This window comes from Ostrea edulis, chromosome 5 (assembly GCF_947568905.1).
Source record: "Ostrea edulis chromosome 5, xbOstEdul1.1, whole genome shotgun sequence".
Classification (NCBI taxonomy): domain Eukaryota; kingdom Metazoa; phylum Mollusca; class Bivalvia; order Ostreida; family Ostreidae; genus Ostrea; species Ostrea edulis.
In genome coordinates this window covers 82893586-82913824 of record NC_079168.1, presented here as the reverse complement: position 1 = coordinate 82913824, position 20239 = coordinate 82893586, and the positions used below count along the sequence as shown (strand labels likewise).

Here is a 20239-nt window from a genome sequence, read left to right as displayed (position 1 = left end):
AGTGTTCTGTTGAACGCTTGGGTGGGTACAAGATGTGTACATATTTTATATAGACTGGTTATGTAAATACAGATAAAAGTTATGAACTCATATTTGTTTTTGATATCAGCCATTGGTATACATTTAACTGACGATATCAAGAATGATTCGTGCCATTCCAACAGACTGTTGGAAGACCTGATCACCAAAGACTACGAAGATATTGTCAATGAGGAACTCTGGCATATTTTCTATTTCAACTTCAGAGTACTTGTGCGTGGAATCAGAGTGATGTTTAACAAAGTAAGTTTTTGGATGACTTATCACTAGATATAAATATTTCCTTTTTCCATTTATTTTTTGAAGAAGCAACTATGGTGTCAAAAAGTCTAGTCTTTAATTTATCGTGAGGAATGGTCGTGTATAGTGTTGAAAAGTCATAGGTTTTGATGTTATTGAGTTGAGAAAAGTTTTGCGAATTCAAGTTTACCAAAAGTTCTTTAGAATCCACATTTGATTAACATCACTTCTGGCATATGTAGTCGCACAGTAAGTTTGAAGTTTCTCCTTCACAGCTGTTAATATTTTCGTGAGGAGCAAAGATAGGGGCTTCGCATAGCACTTACTGAATGCAGCAATGTATCTTTGTTTGTAAAGGTTTTTATGAAGTTTAGGAATCCAGTATAGGTATGGTAACTCATATACATTCAACCCATTGACTGGGATATTAAATATGTCTAAAACGGATGCATGGTGTTCAAGAATTCCATCTTCTGAAAGTGCAGTTGGAGTATAAGTACGATTACCAAAAGTGGAATTAATGCCAAGTTCGTTTAAAATACCGTTGTAATAATGAGTCTTACAAACAAAGACAATGTTGTTACTAGCTTTGTCAGCTGGAACCAAAACATATTCCTCATGTAACCTATCTAATTCTTTTATCACTTCTGGTTTACTAAACACTGAATGATAGATGGTACGTACTTTTGTTTTAATATGTCTAATACGGGATTTTAATATTCCTCTTATGCTTTTAACCCATTCTGACAATGTATCAAGTTCTTCTTTTTCATATTTAGCCCATCGTCTGGCATAATCCTCGACAGAATTCATAATAGAGATGAAGTTCTGTCGCCAATTAAAAGACCGAGGTTCTCTGTATTTAGGACCCTTTAGAATAAGTAATTTGAGGTCCTCATTTTCAACTCTATCAACACTACCAGTAATGACATGTCCAGCTGGACTATAGTTGAAAGAAGATGAAGAACAAGAACACGTTGGTGGATTTCGTATAAGATGGTCTATATCTAGGCACTGCAAAGTTTGTTTATAATTTAAAAGTTTGGATGCAATAGTAGAAGTATAGCTGTAGGAAATACAGGGTGTAGACTTGAACTTGAAATAAGTTGGAATACACGACTGAACCCTTTGATGACGAAGAATGTTGCTTATGTTGATGGTATATATTCCTTTGTTTGTAAATTTGAGCTTAAGGAACTGGCGGCATGATTTGGAAGGAATATCATCCATGACCCATGCTGGTTTAAAGAGTCTGTGATAGGCAACATCCATAATCATAGAGTTCAGTATAATCATAGAGTTCAGTCTATATTCAGGTGTTGAAAAATCCATAATCATAGAGTTCAGTCTATATTCAGGTGTTGAAAAATGCAAGTATATACTAGCTGTATGTAAAACTCTTAATTAAACAGAGTAAAGTTTTGTACGAATATGATGCTTACTGTAAATTGTTTAAAATAGCTGTTTTCTTATCCTAAATTTGGAACTACTTCGTAATATGCGTATGAATGTATAACATTCACGTGGTGGAGATTTAAATGTAAACATGGATTCAAAATTGAGAAAATCTGTTAAAAATACGATAAAACTTGTAAAATAAGAAACAAACACCTAAATGGTAAAAATGTACTTAAAGTGCCAGTGGGCTATGAAAAGAGCCTGATGTATCACCTGTGCCAGAACTTTTAAAGGGAAAGGAAACCGAGAATGATTGTTTATATCATGTAAAACTTATACGGTACCAATTTTGATGCACCAGATGCGCATTTCGACAAATAATGTCTCTTCAGTGATGCTCAACCGAAATGTTTGAAATCCGAAATAACTATGGAGTTTTAGATCTAAATATAGCCAAAAACAGCGTGCCAAAAAAGTGGGGTCAAATTCGTCCAAGGATAAGAGCTATGCATGAGGGAGATTATATTGTCATGTGAATCCAAGCGTTGATAGAGGTGTAAGTGAAGCTTGCGTAACGCGCCCTCTGGTGAGAGAATGTGAGCAAGGAAGGATCTTTATCATGCCACACCTGCTGTGACACGGGGTCTCGTTTTTGCGGTCTCATCCGAAGGACCGTCCCATTTAGTCGCCTCTTACAACAAGCAAAGGCCGGGGTACTAAAGACCTATTCTTATCCTAATACCCACGGGACAAGAGCTCAACAAAGGGAAATAACTATTGGGTAACTCGGAAATTGCGTATTAAATTGCATCTTCAACGTTGACACAGTTTCATAGAGTTAACTATAGTTTTAACACAGCTGGGGAGAAGCATTCGATTTAGAAACGGCTCTTCATTCCGATAGCAGTCAGTGATGCGACGATTGGAAAGATGGCTTCAAACCACTCGTTAGTTAGTTTACAGGGCACTGTACGTACACATGTGACATGCATTTGATCAGACGGGATCAGACGGGTTCGATCGCCAGATAGCTCAGTTGATAGAGAACCTGACTAAAAATTCGGGAGGGGGGGTGTTAAAATCTCAGTCTAGTCCGTTACATTTTCTACATTCCTAAAAAAAACTTGAATGCTCATTCAGACACATTCACTCGATCGTGCAATAATCACCACCCTACTCTCTATCTCTTTACATTTAATGATAACAATTTATAAAATTTCAAATTTGATAATTCTCTCATCAATACTTCATACCCTGAAGGCCTTTTATTCTCACATTATCACCAGCGTGAGATCGACTTTACCCATGTGAGATTTTTCTGTCTCACACTGCTGCGACGTCATTTGATTGTGACGTCATATATTTTCTATGATTTACGTTACACGGTGAAGATTTACGTTACACAGTGAAGTAAAAATATTTTGCATTGTTATCTTTAAATTTTAATGTAGTATAGCTTTCTGGTGGACAACCTTGGGTTTTTTAGTTTACACTTACAGTGTAAATCATTTTCGGGTATGCTCTTTTTGTCTATCTAATTAGTTTTTGCATCGAAGTTCAAATGAGGATTTTGATAATCTAAAATTTTCTGAAAGCTCCTAATTTTATGCACTAAACTGTAGTTAAAATGTGAGAAAAATAATCCTTCATTATTTACTCGTGCGGGATAGGGAAATTCCACCTCTGGAACAAAATTCGCTGTCTAGGACTCGGCAAAGCCTCGTCCAAGACTGCGAATCTTGTCCCCTCGGTGGAATTTCCCTATCTCACACTCGTACTAATGAAGGATTCTATTACTCTCAAGCACTTAAAAACAAACAGGTTTTCTTTCCATGTTTTATCTTTTTGAAAAATATCATGATAACATCACGTTCCAACATTAAATGATTGCAATGGACTTACTTTAACAATGATGCCAACAATGAAATCAACAAGAAAAATTTAACGACAATAATAAAACATAACAATATATAACAATGATAGTTGTCTTCACTGAGGCGGATGGGAGGATCCAATCTCAGGTTTTTTTAGCTTTCTTTTGACATTTGGATCGACACTTTTGAAATAAAACTTTCAAGTTACCTATATTGTTCTGTGGACCAATTAGTCCCACAAGCATTGTAAACAGTCCTAAGGAAAAAATGAGAGAGAACCCTATTGTGCAGAACATAAACACTCCAAACTGCATAAAAAATTGAACTTGCGCCGCGAACATAAATATGGATGCTCCTAGAGTCGTACATGCTCCAGAGAAAACAGAAGGACCCATTTCTTCCAGCATGTCTCGTGTGCGGTTGTATCTGTCCTTATGAAGTGACAAGGTGTAAGCTTCCGCAAGGTGAACAACATAGTCCACCGCTAGCCCGACTACCAAACACATGTTTAATGACGTCAGTAGCTGGAAATAAAGAGTGAAGTTTATTGATTGAACCACGATACTTCATTAGTGAAAACCCTGTGATACTGAAATGTTGTATGCTTGAACATTTTATGCTAGTTAAAATACTTAAAGTTTGCAGCAAATTTTAGACACACGGTATCTATTTCAGTACAAGAGTATATCAAGATTAATACAGTCTACTCCACTAATAGTGAAGTGGGTTGTATTGAACTATCTGTTATATTGAAGTAAAAATAAACCTCCAGTAAAATTATTGATAAAGTTCAACATTATTTTGTTGTATATTTAAAACTTTATATATGATGAACAATTTAGGACGTTCCCCTGAATATCAATGTAATGGAAATAGACAGGCTGTACAGGGAATCGGTGTAAGCACTGACACGCGACTGTAGCTGTACAGTCATGCAATTACATTTTAAATTGCAACCACGCAGCGCGCCTCTTTTAAAATAATTCCGCGAACATTTACAGTAAACCTACCCCCAATTTCCAGCCTGCCAATGGAATAACCCCAATCACGCAGACAGTGGTGCAACAAATGGATAAACTGGCGAGGAACCCGATAACGACATTCATGGTGGAGAGAGACAAGATGGGGAAGGCGAGAGACACACCAATGACGATCCCTGTGACGGCGTTATCAGCCAGACTCTGGAAAAAAAAACAAAGGCCAAAAGTACACCATCGCGTTGCAAATGTACTCTTAAAAAAGATATTCTTCGCTAGCCATGGTTGACGCTCAACGGTGTAGCGTCACCCTTGGCTAGCGAAGATGTAGAAATATCAACCATAGTTGTAAGACAATATCATATCTTAAGGACATTGCATAGGTTAATATACATTGTTTGACTTAGTTTGGTTGTAATAAGTACAAATATAAAATTCCTTTTTAAAAAGGATTTTTAAATTATCTATGATGTTTAAAAGTTGAAATACACTCCTCCCATATACTTCGTTACAAAATTTTCCCCACTTTTGAATCGAATTGAGAAATCACGGGCATAAATTACATTCCATTCGGTATATTGTATTCATTTTACTTTAAAAAGCATACATTTAGTTTTCATTTTATCATTTTTGATAAAACTTGTTTGTAGCAAATATCGTTAAGTTGTAAGTGTCCTACGGATAGTAATTTTTTTTCCTGAAAGGTCTTCAAATCATAATAAAAGTGCGTGCAGATTCAGCCAACACATCAACAGAAGAGCTATCTCTCTGACAAGTGGGATAAACAGGAGGTTTTGAATATCTTTCTCATCAGAAGGAAATGAAACCTTAAAAAGTAATCGAACTCCTGAACTGACCATTAACCACCAGACCAATTCTGAAGGACTGATGATTGACTTATATGAAGGACTGGTGATTGACTTATATGAAGAAATGATGATTGACTTATATGCTGACCTGTAAAACATAAAACCAATGCCAGGAGCGCCAGGTCAGTTGGAAGCCATTCTTTAGCCCTGTAGGCATCCCAGACATCTGAAAGACAAACATATTTCTTGATATTTACGTTTCCAATGTGTATGTCTTCGATATCTTTACCATTTGAAATGATAGCCATTTCCTCATGAATGTGAACGATGGGCGTATGAATTTGGATAAATACTGTGCCACTACTAGTATATTAACGACTGGGAATTATACAACAGAAATACGAGGGTATGAACAACTTGGGATCACTTTTCATGAAGGCGTACAACGTCACAGTTCATTCCCTCATGTTTATTTTAAAAATGAAATTTACTTCTTCATTGAATCTAGCATGCCTTGTTAAATGAAACGCGTATCGAAAATTTTTAAAACAATATTGCTAAAACAAACTTGTTTTCGATAAGAATTATAATAACCTGCAAATAATTTTTTTCTGAATTTGATGAAACATCTTTCTAGGATCAAGATTTACCCTTAAGGTTAATGACACCGACCTGGGATTGGATGAAGTTCTCCCACCGTTCCACTATAGGTAGACCTGTGGAGTACCCTGTAGTCCTTCTATTGATGGTCGTATTCACTCTCACAGCTAGATACTTCAGCTTATTCCCGTAATATATGGCTAAGACAAACAGAGACATAAACAGTAAACAAAATTACAATAGTTGGAAGAGTGCATTTCACATACTTCTAAGGATTTATAGGTAGCAGTTGTTGGTAAAGGTAAGCTAATTGAAAGGATTTATTATTGGCATGAAGACTAATTGAATGTATTTTGTGACAAGACTTGTACCCATGTTGTGTTCAAGATGAAAATTGTATTCATGTTATGATCAAGTTAAGAATGAAGATTTTATCATATTTCTCCTGGTTCAGCTATCCCTGAATTCATGTAAAAAATTTCAAGTAATGGCTAGGTTTTTGTTTTGGTAGAAAATAAAGTTTGCCATTTTGAATCATCAAATCTATTTGTTTCGTTCATTGCTGAAGCACAGAGTAGCGTATGCCCCAAACTCACGGGTGTTTGTCAGATTTGTCTGTAGTTTTAGTTCTTTACTGAATGTTGTTTTCTCTTCTCCAAAGAGATCGTTGTATAGTCCATAATCTGCCGTGTAATTTCCTAAATAACCATCATACATCCAATACTGCATAGGGATCTGCAAATCAAAGACGAAAGTCAACATTCAAACCAAACGCAGTCAACACAATTATATTGTTAACACAGAAACCCGTGAAACAGTCAACAGAATCACATTGTCAACGCATAACCCTGTGACAGTCAATCCAAAAACTGCTTCTGTTGAGACGCATTCCGCACGTAATGAATTAGTTAATTATTTACATATAGTAGATTGATCGTGGTGTGACGTATTCAGAATATTGCTGTTCAATTTACCATCGATTTATCAAAATACCCTGACCACCAAAAGAGGTTTGTAGGATATAAACAAAACGAATAAATGTTAGATACTGTTTGCGGCGGTTGTGGCCTGTCATCAGAGGATGCTTACTCCTCCTTGGCATCTGACCCCATCATTCTCTCAATTTTGCACACTGTATAGGATTTTTGAAATACGCAATACTCAAGAGCATGTTCTGTGTATAATCAATTTCCATATCGCAGTGGGCTATTGATAAATAAGTTGATGTTAGAGGGGTTTCAAACGTCTCGTTTAAAGTCAGCATTTTGTAAATCCCTTGGTCTTTATAATGATCTAATTTGCAAATACAACCTGTCATTGGGCTGGGTGCTGTCTGACGTGTCTCAGATAAAACCATGCATTGCATACTGATTTCTGACTACGAACTATTCCTGATCAAGATATAGTGCTCACGATGGGCGTGACCGGTCAACAGGAAATGCTTACTATTCCTAGGCATCTGATCCCACTTCTGGTGTGTCTTGGGGCCCATGTTTGCTCTACTCTTAAATTCTTTATAGGATTTATGAGATTGATCACAGTGATCTTTCTTGGTATGAATATCGTAACACATATTTAACTTGTACATGTATGTTAATATACGGAAGCCGATAGGTGCCAGGGTATATAATTAATATTTATTTAACTGGCGGCCGCCACTTAATTTAACTGGCGGCCGCCAGTTAATTTATGTGTCGGCCGCCAGTTAATTATATGGCGGCCGCCAGTTAATTTATCTGGCGACCGCCATATAAATTAACTGGCGGCCGCCACTTAATTTAGATAATTTATATGGTTGTCACCAGTTATTCAATTCCTCTCTCTTTCTCTATCTCTCTCTCAAAATGAAAGGGTGCAATCCCTCCCCAATGCTTAGTAATATGTATGTGATATATATATACACAATTAAGAGCATTAAATTATTGTTTATCGATTGTACTGTTAAATACGTAGAACCAAGGGGCTGACCCTCCATTTTTTGACAACGTTTTATTATTTTCACATGCAAACTAAATTATTTTCACATGTGAAATAAGATTAATTGGCGGATTGGCCCCCGTCCCACTCTTTTTGGTGGTAGTAATGAATGGTAAAAATGTAATAATGAATGAACTGATCAATTGAAGGATGAACGGAGCCCCCTCCCTCCAATTTAGGAGTACGAAGTTTGGACTAAAGAGACATTTTAGGTTCCTTTTCTGCTTGTCAACAATTACAGAAGACAATTTCTCCTCCGACTGTCCCTATACACTTTGAAAAACGATGCTGCGTGTTTGCGTACTATTCTAAATCTTTCCAAAATAATCACTCAGCGATACGAATTACATCGTTTTTGCAATTGGCAGCCGCCATATATAAATTAAGTGGCGGCCGCCAGATAAAATAACTGGCGACCGCCAGTTAATTTATATGGTGGCCGCCAGATAATAAGTGGCGGCCGCCAGTTAAATTAAGTGGCGGCCGCCACATAAATTAAGTGGCGGCCGCCAGTTCAATAAATATTGATTCTATACCCTGGCACCTATCGACTTCCGTATTAAATATACATTTAGGTAAGTGCTTGTACAGACCGATTAGTAACCGAGAGGTCGTGAGTTAGAGCCCAGCTCCAGCTATGGCCGTGTCAAACCTAAGACGTAAACACATGTCTTGATTCCTCCTTCGTCAACACTCGGCATTTAGGAGTGAGAATCACGGGTTCTATGGATATGACATTAAAAACTGAGATTCTGTTTCGCGGCAGGCGTTGGCACGTTAAAGGACCCTCACTACGGCCATGAGCGCTAAGCATGGGTCTAAATTGTGGTACTTCACTTACAGTTGGTGAGGCCTCAATATGAGTGAGAAATTCTCGATGGGACGTAAAACAAATAAATAAAAACAGAATGGGTAACATATGAGAGCTCTTTCTGTTAAAGTACACAATATTAGCTAAGCACATTTCTAAACATCCATCTTTTTCTTCTCTATTCCCCTCAGTTATTAAGTATACAGTTAAAACGTATAATTGAAGGAGTCAGCAAGATTCCAGTTCTTCAATTCTTTTCCCGATCGAGGCTTTGCCTCGGGAAACATAGCTTTATGAAACTTCACCATCGGGGACCAGATAACTCGTGATGCAATTCCTATTTATAATAAAATCAAATGATTCCATTCGGAATACATGTATATCCCATTTATTTCATAAGGTAAAAAGAAGTTGCTAGGTGTTCCGAATATAATAGGTATGCATTAGGTGCATTAGTTCATCAGCCTGACGTACGTTTTAGCAAGGATATCAGTCATTTTACGACGAGTTTCAGGGATCGGCAAAATGTATCGATTTACTTTTATATACTACTAGTAGTGAAAAATCCATAGAAGTATAATCCTACAATGAACCTGGAATCAGTATATCAGCAACGTTCAAAGTAAAAGGCCATGAGAAATCAATATACAGTGTATTAGTAGACAAATGTTTATGATCTACTTATCTTCAATTAGGTTTCTGCACATTAATCACAGAATCATTTCTCCAAGTTAACATTTTCATATTTCTTATCTTTTGTCGCCTAAATATCGGCAAAAAAGCACTCAACTCCAAACACACCCAAAATCTATATCGTTAACAAAACAGTGATTTTGGGTGTAAGAGTAGGGCAAGCACGGACCCCTCCACACACCAGAGGTGGGGTCAAGTGTCCAGGAGGAGTAAGCATTCCTTGCTGAACTCTCACAACCGGCATGGGGCCTATATCTAGACCAGATAAACGGAGTATTGATTGATTGATTGAATGTTGTTTTACGTCCCTCTCGAGAATATTTCACTCATATGGAGACGTCACCACTGCCGGTGAAGGGCTGCAAAATTTAGGCCTATGCTCGGCGCTTATGGCCATTGAGCAGGGAGGTATCTTTATCGTGCCACACCTGCTGCGACACGGGGACCTCGGTCTCATCCGAAGGACTGCCCCATTTAGTCGCCTCTTACGACAAGCAAGGGGTACTGAGGACCTATTCTAACCCGGATCCCCACGGGACTCAAAATTAGTATATAAAGAACAGTCTAATAATTGGTATAAAACACGACAGAAGCATTCAACCTAATGACAGGTTGTAAACAATTTCATTATAAAGACCACAGATGTTGTCAATTGCTAACTTTATACTTAAATGATGGTTTACTGTGACCTTACCGACAAGAAGTCCGTGTATGTGGAAAACCCAGAGGTATCGTAAAACTTTGTCTGGGCGTTCATGAAGGCTAACGTCTTTGTAGAATCCCAAGGAAGAGAAAGGTCTGGCAGCCCGCTAATGGACAAAGACTGAAAGAAATTTACATATACACATGAAAACTTCATAAGAAATTGCGATGTTTCCCATTTAGTGTTGCCTGCAAAACCTATTTCGTACAATGAACTTGAAAATGATACTCAAGTTCTTTAACTTGGGTAGCGTATTTTAAATCAATTTAACATACAACGTGTTGGCCAATCAAACACAAGAGAGGTCATATTTGATTACGCATCACATCAAATCCAACAGCGAAGGGATTCCCGCCATGTGTCATAGATTTTTTGATAACCAGATTCTGTTATATCTTTGAACTACACGGGGCAGGTAAGGAAACGGACGGTGGACAAAAGGTGATGAAAGCCCCCATTCGAGGTGAGTTAAACAGGTATCAACAGGCATTTCATGTTTTTCGTTCTCACCCCGAGGTATGTTTCAAGACTTCTTGTGAAGCAGGCCACATCCGGAGTCCCGGAGGCGTCCGTTTTAATTCTGTAGAGACTGTAGTCCGAGGACGTCATATTATCGAAGAAGAAATCACAAAACCTCTGAAACAAAACAATATCTTCATATGATTATCCCAGATTTTCTTTATGAGTTTCACTATGTGCAAATGAGGATTTAAAACAAGGATCATACCTTCAGAGCCATTTGATTGGCTTCTGGATTTGGGTCAAATGACGAGTCGTATACCTGTTTACCTCGACATGCGATGGAAGAAAAATGACAGTCACTTCGGTCCTTAAGAGAAATCCCCCAGACGATGTAGATAGACACCATATTGTCCTCCACGTTTTTGACGAAGGAATACAACTCTTTGTCTAAGGCTTGCGAGTAGAAATGAGATTTCTTGTAAATTTGAAGCTGTAAAAGATACCGATTTTTAGATTTGGGGAATATGAATTTGTAAAATTGGGAATGCGAATTCCCAATAGCTGTATATGATATTGATTTTGAGATTTGGGGAATACTTTGTAAAACTGGGGAACACATCTGTATTTTGTAAAATTGAAGCATTAAAAGATGATACTGACATTAAAATTTGCGAAATATGAAGATGCAAAAGATATTGATTTTGAAATATGAATTTTTAAAATTGGGAAACAATATGTCTAATGATTATGTGAAATTGAAGCTGTAAAAGATATTGATTTCGAGATTTGGGTAATTCGATTTTGTTAAACAATGAGCATTTTCTGTCTGAATGAATAGTATTTCATATCATATCGATAGTATTAATGTTTTGTAGAATACACATTGTAATCTCTTTATTCAAAAACATCGTTGATAATGTAGGCCTGTATTTGTAACAAATTATTTTAAAACGTTAACATTTTATGTCGTATAACAAATGCTATATTTAAAACAATCCACCTGTGGCATCAATCATAAAATATTCAAATTATCGAAAATGAATTTTAAAAAGAATCGTCATTGTTCGAATTTCCTCTGTCATGTTTAGACGACATTAGATGACAAAAACTTGTACATGCTACAGTTTGTTTGTTACTGTTTGTACAATCGATTGATTTCCATTCGTACAGGGGCATCCCCAGCTGAGGATGAAGTGCGACACATTGTGACGTATACATGCCTCTTGTGATGGGCCTTTTTGATCGTGCCAACACCTACCATGACAAGGTATCTTGTTTCTTGAGGTCAGACCCAAATATTTACATTCAAAATCTACTGAAACCCATTGCTTTTCATTTGCAACTATGAAAACGGATTTTTTTTTTTCAGTCTAGTAAGATCCATTTTTTTGGTGCCGTCTGTCCGCGTGTGAAACACACCTCTGTCACCTACCTCACGGCATTCTTGAAATTGTTAAAAAATATATTTCTGGTTTATAGTTTTACTTTTTATTTGTATTATATGATGGTTTATACTATGCGTTTTGAGTTTGTCCTTCATGGACTATTTCCCTGTATCATCGTTATAGAAATCATTACCAAATATATGAAGACAATATCAGGTGATTTTCAGCTGTCACATTTAAATAACTTACAGGTCAATAATATCTATATTCTACGTACTTGAAAGTATCAAGAATTTTTAAAAAGCGGAAAAATATAATTAAATGTCTTCCTTGGGTTTGTTAAACGGAATATGAAGGTCGCAAACATTGCAGAATACAATTTTTTTTGCAAAGTTTACGACCTTCATATTCCTTTAACAAACCATAAAAAGCATTTTATTATCTAAAAGGTACGTTTTACGTTTAACACGGCACTAAGATCAAGATTCGAACCCGGGACCCCCAGATTCCGAAGTAAACATTCTAACCACTCAGCCACCGTCACTAGTGTGTACTTTTAATTTTACACTATACCTGTCTTCAACTTTCATGTTAAAGTAAATGTGGAAATACTTTATCCAGACACTTGAATATAGGTGCAGTGACTGGATGACATTCAAAGTCAGTAGCAGAAAAGTCAAGGTCACGATTACATTTCAGTAATTTTAGTAAATATGGGGGGGGGGGGGAGATAACTGAATTATGTTGTTTTTTTTAAGTTCAATATAACCCTTTTATATCAAGAAGTTCAAAACAGTTTATTCAGAAAAACTAAATATCTCAGAAATTTGTAAACATTTTGTGAAAGTTGGATATATTTTACAGTAAACTGTCAATAATACTGCAATTTTACTTCTGAAATAATCTTTTAAGGCAAATCTCTGTAAATACGACGATTCTTTGACTCGTATTTCTCTATAATTCTTCTAAACAACATTTCAATTAAATAATAACAACAAATAAACTGTGCTTCAATCAATATTTTGACAAGTGTGTTTTATTGCATGCTTTCTGCGACAGAGCCAGATTTAGAGTATTTTACTCTCCTATCTGCATCGTATAAACCCCTATTTAATCTTTTTCCATGCGATTGTGATCACGTGTTTGAATTTGGTGCACACGAAAGCTTACCTGTTCGTTGTCTGGTTCAAGTGTGGAAGCGGAGTAAGCAAAATAGCCCACCAGGACTACAAAGAGAGGGAGAGCCACACAGCGCGTGATTTTGTGAGTGATGAACCACAGGTAATGGTCTCTGAAGAACACCACCATCCTCTTCTGTTTCTTTTTATGCAGTGCCTTCACCACTAGGGAGTCTTCCTTGGGCTTCTTCTCGCTGTTAAGTGTTTTAATTTCATTGGTGGATGGCTTACCATTCACAACAATTCCGTTAGTATGCCCAGCGTTACCATTAGCTATGCGTCCATTGCTGTGCCCCACTGATGCGACAGATTTTTCTTTGATGTACGGGAGGGAATCTCCATTTACGGTAACGTTGACGCGACTTCCACCATTACTTTTCGTATCAAGGGCGGGTTCATGAACCGTCATTTCAACGTCACTAATAATAAATACCTCATTCGATATACCGGCTTTACCTTTCTCTGATAAACTCTCATCGTCTTTCTTCGTGCACTTTCGACAACATGGACAGGTCCATTGTTCATACTTCAAGTGATACATAGTTACTACGGTAGGGAAAAAAATTATTACTGATAAATAATTATAAATTACAAGCAGTCCCGAGAATACGCCAAACGAACGAGTGGCTAAAAGTGGAGAGATGGCACTGGAGAAGAAGGCGACTGATGTGGTAAGTGACGTAATAAGCATGCTCGTCACGGATTTGGAGTAGGTATCTGACAGACGATGTGCGAGACTGGGGTAGGTTGCAAATGCTGTCAGTCGCCAGTTATCATAGAACACAAAAACATCGTCTGCACCAATACCCAGGATGATGAAAATGGATAAAATATGAAAGAAACCAAAGTACTGGAAATCTATGACTCCCGTGTAAATAATGTTTGTACCCAGAAAGCTTAGCAGGATACTAATCATGGCCCAGCCAGCAATCCAGAAAGATCTGGTATGGAACAACATGAAACAGAATATAAAAAGCATACTGCCAACTGCACACATCATGTCCAATATCGCTTGTTTCAGAACATCCGCCAACCACAGATTATACGAGAAGAAATAAAATTTAAAGTCATCCGTGGACGAATCTACGGAATCCTTCAGTTTTGTCTCAATTCCATCCTGTAGATTTGATAGTGCTAGTGATTTCCATGAATCTGAACTGCACTTAGATGTGCTGTTAATGGAGCACCCTACAAGCATAACTGAGCGCGTGAGAGATCCGTGTGCATTCGAATCGGACAAACTGTATCCATTTGGAAGAAAAAACATGAAGTCCTCCTTAGTTTCACTGTTATTGAAGGCCTCGAACAGAACGGCAGGTATGTTGTTAAAGTAGCGATCGTCGAAGGTCGCATTAATGTGTTTATAAGTTCCGTCAAAATATCTCAGAACAGATTTAATTGGTTTACAAGACATAGAACTGCTCTGCGTCATACAAATCGAGGAAAATGAGGACGAACTGTTTAAATCGTTCTCTATCCTTTGGATTCTCTGTAGATTGGCTTTCGTGAAGATGTTGCCTCCGTCTGTGTCGTAATATAAATCCACGGACGAGAAAGACGAATATAGACCTCTTTCGTAGGTGGCGAGGCCATCGTTAGTAAGAGTCCTCTTGAACTTGTTATTGTAGTTGTCTTTATCGCGCCATGCGTAGTCTCGAAGTCTGTAGGGAATGTCATACAACTCCATAGGTAGAACTTCGAAGTTTGTGGGAAAGAGGTTGAAACCGGAAGCTACGAGAATTCCGGATATGACCAGCATGGCAACGTGACAAAGGAGTGTGATCACTGTGACGAAAATGGAGAGTTTTATTAAAATATTAGGGATACATAACAAAATACACTGTACTCAAATCTAAACATTATCAAAACAAAAATTTAAACTTCCAAAGTTCCTATACGCTGATGAATCGTATCTCTTAATGTCTGATAGCGACATTTATCCTGATATTTTGCATACACGTGTAAACCCTTAAATATTTGCATCCTGTACAAAAAAATCAATATGCTATATATAAGTTTGCTTCTAATGTAAATTTTGACGCAAATGCAACCACTTCAAAGTTGATAAAAATCTTTTTGTTTAATGTTATTAGAAAGGAATAAGATGATTTGGGGTGAGAGAAAAACTTTCATCAAAATGAGCTTTACTACCTCTTTAGAATCATTTACAAATACCATCTAAGGGCAGATCATTTTATAAGCACATAAATTACATCCATCTTCCTGTTGTTATAGCAATTTCACTTTCAGTCTCAATGCTCTCCTCCATAGTGTGCAATTTGACAAGAATAAATACCCATCCTCCATGTTTTAATGTGTAATTTATATTTAACTAAAACTCGGGAATCACTTGATTAATTTAAGAGGAGTAAATTCATCATGTGTAGTTTATAAAAGTCCTATACATTTTTATCTGTAATTGATCATACAGTTTAAATGACTTGAAATTGACCCTGGCCTCGAAACCAGCCAAACGTGACACAGTGTTGTCTTTCACTGTTGTCTGCTAGTTTGTATGCCGTGACATTATAATGAGAATATTAGTACACTATGGAAATGAATTCAACGGGAAACGAAACCTTTGAATGTGATACAGGAATTTTTTTTACAAAGAATTTATAAATTGAACGCACGTATTTCCGAATACTTTTATTAATATATAGGAATGGAAATGGTTTATCGGTTCCATGGGGGGGAAAATTAGTCAGTCATGTCCGTGACGAAAGCAAAATGGATTTCCAACAGTGATTTTTGGGGGGTAATTCTGATTACATGTGAAGATAATATGTTGATTTGAGATTACCGGGAAAATGGTTCTGGGTGGTTGTGTAGTTTGACAGCAGTCTTGATAAACCTGTCACAGACCGCGCCCTCTTATACCTTCAGCGCTATATACGATTGTTTCCACAGACAGAGAAATAACGAAGTTACGTCGATCGCTGGGTACTCCAGACATGAAATATTGAATTATATCTCTATTCATTTACAGTTATTTAAGGACAATCAATGTTGAGGGACAGTGAAACAGTAGAAATTTTTGTATCATCATTAGTGTATCGAGCGGCAATCAGAAGAGCAGGTTTCATTCTCACTGTGACAAGGACTAATGTCTCCCGAGGAGGGGCACTATAGACCATCTCAACCCCCTACCCTGGTACCTACACCGTAGTCTGTACCATCTCAATCCCCTACCCTGGTACCTACATCGCAGTCTGTACCATCTCAACCCCCTACCCTGGTACCTACATCGTAGTCTGTACCATCTCAACCCCCTACCCTGGTACCTACATCGTAGTCTGTACCATCTCAACCCCCTACCCTGGTACCTACATCGTAGTCTGTACCATCTCAACCCCCTACCCTGGTACCTACATCGTAGTCTGTACCATCTCAACCCCCTACCCTGGTACCTACATCGCAGTCTGTACCATCTCAACCCCCTACCCTGGTACCTACATCGCAGTCTGTATCATCCTAACTGTGTATTGTATACTCTCAGAAAGCGTCCATACGTTTGTTTGGAGTATATGCAAATATCGGGATGACCCAGACTATATGTGTAAAATGTACTTTTTCTAAGGGACATCTGATAGGCTATTTTTCTTAAAATCAAAAGACCTTATGCGTGTAAACAGTCCGAGTTCATCCCAGAAAGTACGAGTAGTCTCAGCTCCCAATATCAAATAGTTCTTTTGTAAACAATTACACATAATTTACTAATCATTAGGAGAAAATTTCTCCTCTAAATGCTGAGCATCTGGCGATTTTCTTTACTTCGTAGGCTTGTCGCGGCCATGGCACAAGCGGGTTGTCGTGAAAGTCAATGCGGACTACATATGTTCCATATCACTTGTCTCTTAATCTTTTCAGAATGCTTGACATTTAAGGATTATACTTGGACTTATATTGCAGTTGGAGGTGTAGATAAAACGCCCCGCGTTATGCAAAGACTACATGTGTTATAAAACAATTTAACAACACTTGAGGGTCATGGAACCATATACAGAAATCAGCCGATGAATCTGGTTGGGGAATGACAAACACATGATGGATCTAACAGACAACTTGAGGATTACAATATACACAATAGTGGGTTGTTGGGGGTGTGTGTGTAAAAGACTTACCAAAACTCTTGACGGGGTATTTAGCCACTATCCTGCAGTAAAAGAACGGTTTCTTTTCCCTCCGACTTTTCTCCAGGTCTTTCGTATCATCCTGTTGAGTGTCCTCACTAGGGGTTACCTTGGAGGGACCCGTCCGTCTTTCTGGGGATCCTGTGCTCATTCTGAGAGGTGAAAACACAATGGTCTAACCGAATGGTTGAAATACTCCTCGATGGATGATACACAAACGTTACCGAGTCCTCATAGACAGGACTTCCCCGTCACTTAACACCGTGTTTTCCGCAGCTAGTCGTTGTATTCACTGCTGTAGTGGATTGTGCTGGGATTTATACACAAGCTGAGTATTTAAGCACCCGATGTAAGTACAGGCATACCCGCATTCAAGCGAAACAGGGATTTAAAACAAATCGCTTATACAAAGATAAACCGTGGCTTCAAAGTGCTGAAACACAATAGACGGTGTTTATACGTATTCAGTCTGTTCGTAGATTAACAATTGGAGAATTATATAATGACTCTATCAAGAGGAGGTGTTTCTGATCATTCAGTAATAGACGATATTGTCATGGAAACGCATACAGCGCTGTTAATTATGGAAATTTATGTCTAACTACCTGCATGCCTGTTTGTTTGAATTTTGTCATGCAGTAAAACCTTTACTTCCCCCTTTTTCCGTTTTGAGATAAAGCAATATCTGAAAAGTTTACCTGGAGAGAACTCTTCGTCATATTAGTCACATGACCTGCGAGATCAATCATAGAAATAAAATGAGCAGGGATGCAGGATACTTATTGTGAATGTGTTGGTTTATAGTCAGAATTTAATGTAGCAGTTTGGCAGACTAAATTGTAAAAATAATCACTACATTTTTACAGGAAATTAAAATCATTACGTAGTACATTTCTCGCCGAAATGCCTTTGAATAATAGATTATGATATTCAACCAAGCTTTCATTAGGGAAATGTTAAATTAACCACCTGCAGAGTCTCGCGCGTAATCATAACTGACACCAAGGAAACCGGGTGTAAGGTGGGGAAGATGTTCATAATAGTTAATTAGAATTTTTTCAATAGTAACGGAAAATTGCGATAGAGGACCTGGTGTTTATTAGTAGATTGGCGTGTCAATGTGCATGCATGTTTAATGGAATTCGATAAATTTCACCGTGCTCTCTGAAAATCTATTTAAATTCAGGGATCTGTTTTACGAAATTACGACCAAAAACTTATTGTTGATTGCCTTAGTATGTAGATGGGATGCTATTTCCGTATAAAATGAAAGACATTTACAAGCAATCGCTCATATAAAGTTTCTCATACAACGACAATTTTTGGACTACTTCAAAATACATAGATTGTCATATAGGAATACTGAAAAGCTGTACACATACTGTCATCAATAGGGACAGATATATTACACATGCAGTCTGTACAATAGGAACAGATATATTACACATGCAGTCTGTACAATAGGAACAGATATATTACACATACAGTCTGTACAATAGGAACAGATATATTACACATACAGTCTGTACAATATAGTGACAGATATATAAAACTTGCATGTATAGGTGTTTTTGTATAAACGTTTACTTTTCAAATTGCTTTTTATGGGTACCCAACTGATTTCATGAAGCGAGTTTACTTTCGTATTGATGACCATGTGATTTATGCGAACCCTTTAATAGTAAATCTACAAGCACTAGAAAGTCAACGATCAATAAGAAGTGTCTCTGAATCCTCGCTTAATCTATTTCTATTTTGAATGAATATTGAATATACCGATGTAATCTATTTATGAGATTGATTACTGTTCGTTATCTTCACTTTTTCATCTTATAACTGATCTCTTGAGCGGTACAAAATACATATCGTTAGAATGTTTCGACTATTATCAAATATGTCCTTGAAAATTACAGAAATTTCTCCTGAATTTCCTTAAGAAAAGACAGGATTAAAGAAAAGAAAAAATATATAGTGGAAACAGGACCAATCAAATAAGTGATTAAACACTTTAAAAAGATTGAAATAGTGATATAAAAGACGATTTTCGATTTAAAAGGCTAGGTTCCTTTTGATATGGTATTTATGAATTGCAGGGGCCTTAGCTGGATGGAAGGTAATCAGGTAATCTACACCTGTCATAGACGAGGAGAAATCGATGTGTCGCTATTTCGATTTCCTGTTCTAGGTCCAAAATTTGGCAGCGCGCGGTGACTAGGTACATCGGCCCGGCTGTCGGAGTGTAACAGCCGGGTAGCTCAGTGCACGTTCGGATAAAAAGTTTCCGAAAAACTTTATCTATAACGTGAAGGAAGTGTTCAGGAACAGGTCACCCAGTGCAGTAAGGGTTTTAACAGTTTATTATCTTAGGCAAATATTTTACTGTTGTTAACACAAAATACAGTTTTCTTAGCTTCTTTATCTCAGTGACAACTTTTGGGTACAGGTATATAAAACAGCCGGGTATTCATATCAGTGCACTCCTATATAAATAGTACTTAGATATGTTATGTCCGGGGTACCCATAGCAGTGCACTCTTATATACATAGTACTTAGATATGTTATATCCGGGGTACTCATAGCAGTGCACTCTTATATACATAGTACTTAGATATGTTATATCCGGGGTACTCATAGGAGTACACTCTTATATACATAGTACTTAGATATGTTATATCCGGGGTACTCATAGGAGTACACTCTTATATGTGCATAGTACTTAGATCTGATATATCAGGGGTGCTCATATCAGCGCACATTTTCCGTGATACTCATAACAGTGTACTTTTATATACAAAGTGACAAATTTTCAAAGGCATTTATAATTGTTAGGAAGCACATCCCCTAAAAATCGAGCAATAATAGAAATTGGTGATTAAGCCAAAGCAGTATATAGATTATAATCGTAATAGACTACAGTACTACGAATGCACATCATGAAAACCATGACTATTTTTAGCTC

The 20239-nt window shown here is 37.3% G+C and overlaps 1 protein-coding gene across 1 annotated transcript; it reads right to left on the bottom strand.

Moving 5' to 3' along the window:
- Positions 1-3499: 3499 nt before the first annotated feature.
- LOC125651810 (protein dispatched-like) lies at positions 3500-17931 on the bottom strand. The gene is made up of 10 exons (XM_048880589.2): positions 17271-17931; positions 13139-14931; positions 10849-11073; positions 10632-10757; positions 10113-10241; positions 6534-6672; positions 6010-6137; positions 5486-5563; positions 4562-4732; positions 3500-4075 (listed from the first exon to the last, which is right to left on the bottom strand). The coding sequence occupies exons 1-10, from the start codon at positions 17428-17430 to the stop codon at positions 3695-3697; spliced, it is 3330 nt and encodes a 1109-aa protein (XP_048736546.2). The 5' UTR covers positions 17431-17931; the 3' UTR covers positions 3500-3694.
- Positions 17932-20239: the final 2308 nt, after the last annotated feature.